At 47.6% G+C, this 4,943-nt stretch overlaps 1 protein-coding gene across 2 annotated transcripts; it reads left to right on the top strand.

The window, feature by feature from the left end:
- Positions 1-341: 341 nt before the first annotated feature.
- On the top strand, positions 342-4,604 carry LOC123401021 (NAC domain-containing protein 78-like). 2 transcript variants are annotated; one of them, XM_045094736.1, is made up of 6 exons: positions 342-1,008; positions 1,639-1,719; positions 2,227-2,457; positions 2,816-3,544; positions 3,653-3,728; positions 3,841-4,604. In XM_045094736.1, exons 1-6 carry the CDS (start codon positions 541-543, stop codon positions 4,260-4,262), a joined length of 2,007 nt encoding a protein of 668 aa, XP_044950671.1. In that variant the 5' UTR covers positions 342-540; the 3' UTR covers positions 4,263-4,604. The 2 variants fall into 2 exon arrangements, with proteins under 2 accessions (XP_044950671.1, XP_044950672.1); XM_045094737.1 differs by lacking the exon at positions 1,639-1,719.
- The last annotated feature ends 339 nt before the right edge of the window (positions 4,605-4,943 follow it).

Below are 4,943 nucleotides of genomic sequence, written 5' to 3'. Positions count from 1 at the left end.
AATAATCAGAGGAATCGCCTGACCCCTCTTCCGAAATATTGAGCTTTCCCAACGCCTCCTCCAACGACGGCCTCGTCGACGTAGCTCCCGCTCGCAGTACTCACCGCCGCCATCACACCGGAATTCCGCACACGTCCCGCCTAAAAAGTATTGGGCGGTCGCCGATGCTGTCCCTCAAAACCCTAGTCACCTCTGCCGCCGCTGGAGAGAGTTAGGTTTGTTCATGTATGTAAACGACTTTGATCGTAGAATGTAAAGGAAAAAAAGACAGCATCACGTTCCAATCAAACCAAACCAAACCGTATTAAAACCCACGAGAGCCTTCGAGAACAAGTAGCAGAAGAAGAAGAAGAAAAAAGAAAGACGCGTCCCCTTTTCTTCCACGCCTCCCACCCGCCAAACCCAGCCCACGCGTCCCGACTTTTCTTCTTCTTCTGTCCTCCTCGTGCTCCCCTCCAACCAAACCCTAGATCGATCCCCCCAACCCCAGCCCCCGACCCGAATTCCCCGCCCTACTAGATCGATCCACCGCCGGATCCGATGGCCAGCCCGCCGGCGGCGGCGGAGGAGGTGCCGATGGCGCCGGGGTTCCGCTTCCACCCGACGGACGAGGAGCTGGTCTCCTACTACCTGCGCCGCCGCGTCCTCGGCCGGCGCCTCCGGATAGACGCCATCGCCGAGGTCGACCTCTACCGGCTCGAGCCCTGGGACCTGCCGCCGCTCTCCCGCATCCGGAGCCGCGACGCGCAGTGGTACTTCTTCGCGCGCCTCGACCGCAAGGTGGCCGGCGCCGGCGCCGGCGGACGCGGGGGCCCCGGCAACCGCACCAATCGCGCCACCCCGCGCGGCTACTGGAAGACCACCGGCAAGGACCGCGAGGTGTCCCACCGCGGCCGCCTCGTCGGGATGAAGAAGACGCTCGTCTTCCACGCCGGCCGCGCTCCCAAGGGCGACCGCACCAACTGGGTCATGCACGAGTACCGCCTCCTCGACAACGACGGGCCCCAGGTCTCCTCCTCTTGCTGCCGCTCTTGTTAATTTTTTCTTTCTTTTTGGTATGTATGTTAACCTGTGGACGATCTCGATGTTTTAGTCGTGCTGGGGATGGACCTGATTGATGATGTGCTTGCTGGGGTGGGCTGTATTTAGGTGGTTAGTTGACCATTTAAGTTTGCAGATCTAGCATTCGTTCCCTAGATACGCAATCATCCCTTGAGAAAGCAGGGGATGCCGTGTTAAGTTTGCTGTAGCCTGCAATGCGTATCCACACTGAATTGGACAGTCTAGGTGTTAGTAGCGATATGGATGGACTGTCTAACTCTACAATGACCAGAAGGTTCAGTTTGTGCCGTGCGCCTGGACTCGGTGCTATTATTGGTGCTGAGGATGGACATGATATGCTTACCAGAGTTGGCTATGCTTTGATTGTCAACTGTCTAGCTCTACAATCTTAGTAAATTCTTGACCCGCGGCTTGTCTCTGTGCTATTATTGGTGCAGAGGATTGACCTGATATGCTTACCAGAGTGGGCTATGCTTTGATAGTCAACTGTCTAGCTCTACAATCTTAGTAATTCTTGACCAAAAGGTTGTGTTTTTCAGAAGACGGATCTTATATAATTGCCAGATTGGGTTATAGGTTGGTGATTCATTATCTAGCTCTATCTTGCATGGAGTGGCGCCTCACCATGGGAGGGGAATTCAGCAAATATCACTCCTGGTATTTCCTGAAATCTCAATCTTAGGTGAAGACCCCTCACTAAATCATCGTCTCTTCGGATACCAGGGGCTGCAGTTCATGAGCTTATTTGTGGCTATTTAAGCAAGGACATTACTTGTTGCATGGAACTGTTGAGGAGGCCTTTTGCATCAGTTTTATTGTTCCATTTCTATAGCATCAGTAGGATATTAAAGTAGATGACCTTTGGAGATGACAAATTTGTTGTTAACTGGTTAGTTGGTTGGAAACATGCTTTTCACTGAATTTATCACTCCTTGTTTAATGTTATATAGTGATAATATTGATTACTTATCATTAACTAGTTACTTAATGGCATTATCAAAATGTTGTTCCTCCTCTTTGGTTCTTAAAAACAATAACCTTGCAGTATGCATCATTGTGTATATACCATTATCATATGTTTCTGGGAGCTGTCCCATTTTTTGTGTTGCTAAAGTGCAGAATTCCTTTGATATTATGATGTTCATTTTCCTTTTGGTTGCACAGGATATGCATGTGGTGTGTAGGATTTTCCAAAAGGTTGGATCTGGGCCTCAGAATGGAGCACAGTATGGTGCACCATACATGGAGGAGGAATGGGAAGATGAGGATGATGCAATTGAGAATACACCTACCAGTGGTACATCCACTGAAATGCTTGCGATCACAGATACTGCAAGTGCGGAGTCAAATGTGGAAGATGAGAACATATTTTCTGGAATTAATGAGCTTGTGCAAGTAAGATCCTGTCTTCGTTATTCTTCTGTGAGATATTAGTTAGCTCGAATTGAAAACTAGAGCCCAATTGACATGCGAATGCATCTGTTAGTTCAATTCCAAATGATAAAAGTTGAGCTAATTACCTACTTTACATGCCTCCCACTTAAGCTGGCTGCTGAACTCAGTCTTCACTCAAAGTCGACAGTGGAAACTAGTTAGGTTACATATATTGGCATTTTTCTGTGCATAGGTACAATTCCACCTATTGTATGGGAATTGTTCTTGTTACCAACTATCCAGTGCTCTGTGAAGCATTTTCTATTGTTCGTGTTTGAACACACCAATATTTACTTTGTTACTGTTTTCCATCATTCAGATCCAAGACGTGCTCATCCCACCAGAAATTGTTGCTCCTATCCAAGCAATTGCTCCTCTCCAAGCTCAAGGTTTGAATGGGACTGGCATGGGCAGCTATGCTGACGGTGATGTTTCTCTGGATGAGATCCTGCAGGAGCCTGTGTCAGATGTTAGTGTTGACAATACAGGTGAACCTGAAGAGCAGAGTCCCATTGATGATCACTTCAGTCTTGCGGATTTGTCTGGATGCCCAAATCAAGATGATGGATATGTACGTCAGGCTGGCCTGACCATGTGGAGTGACCCTTCAAATGGTGATCAGGCATATTATCCTATTATTAGAACTTATGGTAATCGAAACCATGCCAATATGGCTCTTAGTGATGCGGAGTACTTTGACACAGAAAATGATACCAATGCATATTTCGGACAGCAGCAAGCTTGTCCTTCAGATGACCAGAACTTGTATTCAGGACAGCAGCAAGCTTGTCCTTCAGATGACCAGAACTTGTATGGTCCGTCATTTCCACAGCAAGTGGGTGACAACGAGCAATTTTATGAAGCATCAAGCGATCACAAATGGGTAGATGGAAAGGATGATTGTGCAAATGTGAACGATCTCTCTATCTTTGATGATGACATCATGTCTCTCTTAAATGCCTCAGAGGGCGATTTCAGTTTAGATCTTTTGGGCCCAGTTGACGGCTCTAATTCTCAATTTCCAGCAGCATCGGACTTTGACCAAAAGGTATGCTTCAAAGAAGTAACAAGTTACTCTTGCGTTATATTCCTAAACAAAAAGTCTAGGCTAAAGAACCCGTTGCTGGTGATCACCTATGGTGCTACTTCTCTGCAGGATGAAGCAAAGGCTCAATATGGCGCGTCCTCGTCTGGATCCCGTGAGAACCTTTATCCAGACAGCATGGTTACAGGTACAGTTTTAAGATATTCAGTTCCATGCTTCCAAATTCTTCTTAGGCAATCGGTGAATGCACACCGGACAAACTCATCATTTATAAGATTCTGTGTATTTTCTTGCTCAAGATTTGCCAATGGACGACAATGTTGGCAAAAGATTTGGGAAGTTCGCAAACATGCTGGGTTCATATCCAGCCCCACCTGCAATGGCTTCGGAATTCCCACCAACCACAGGAAAATCCATCGCCGCGCTCAGCGGGCCTAGTCAGATTCGTGTCACGGCGGGCATCGTCCAGCTCGGCGACCACAGTTTCACCGGCAACTCAGACAACTGGCCCCTGCAGAAGAATGGAGTCTTCAACCTACTCCTTTCTTTCACCGTGGAGAGCAACGTGTCCACGAAGTTGATTGGTTTCGACGACGAGCCAGCCACTACACGGGTGAGCACCGTCCCAACGGTGCTGCGCGGCGGCCTGTACCTCTTCTTTGTCTCGGCCATGATTCTCATGTTGAGTTTCAAAGTAGGGTCCTGCATCTACAGCAGGTAAAGCTAAGAGCCTGCCCTTGGGGCTGTTTTCTTTTGGTTTAGCGGGACTATACAAGGCGCCCCCTCGATGATGGCGAGGGAGCAACGACTCAACGCAGTTTTACATTTACGCTTTTAGTTTGTCATATATGATCCTGACTTGGTGAAAGGTATAGTAAAGCAATAAGCTCTTGAACTGGAGAAAGCCCGGTCGCTTGCACGCGCTCGGTGCTGAGACCTTTGTGCTTCATCTAGGACCTGTAATTTATTCTGTTCATTTGGTCGCTGCTCTGCGTGTTTGGTAACCCGAACGATGTAACACTGATTATAAACCATGTGATATCTTGGTTGTTTGGCGTGTTGATTTTCTCTCTTTGGCTTTTTTATCCATGTCGTCTGCATTCACATCAACGGATGATTGTCAATGTTCCTGGATAACTGTTTTTGCCTGGAAGCATCCAATATTGTGTTTATCTGTAGGTCTAGATAGCCGTGAGGGCCATGGAAGAGGGGAGGGGAATCATACGGAGTTTTTGCATGAAGGTTGTTCCTCTTAACTCCTAGCTCCTGTCGAGTCCTTTGAACCTCGTCAATGATTGAACGTACTTACAGATATGAAAAGGACGAGTAAGATTGAACAAGGGAGAGGGATATGGAAAGGATGAAGTAGGTCACTCCTATGATGAGCCTTGCATACACTGTA

The sequence above is a fragment of the Hordeum vulgare genome, chromosome 6H (genome assembly GCF_904849725.1).
Source record: "Hordeum vulgare subsp. vulgare chromosome 6H, MorexV3_pseudomolecules_assembly, whole genome shotgun sequence".
In the NCBI taxonomy this organism is placed as follows: Eukaryota; Viridiplantae; Streptophyta; class Magnoliopsida; order Poales; family Poaceae; genus Hordeum; species Hordeum vulgare.
Note: the sequence above shows the minus strand (reverse complement) of the source record. Positions and strands in the feature narration are given on the sequence as shown.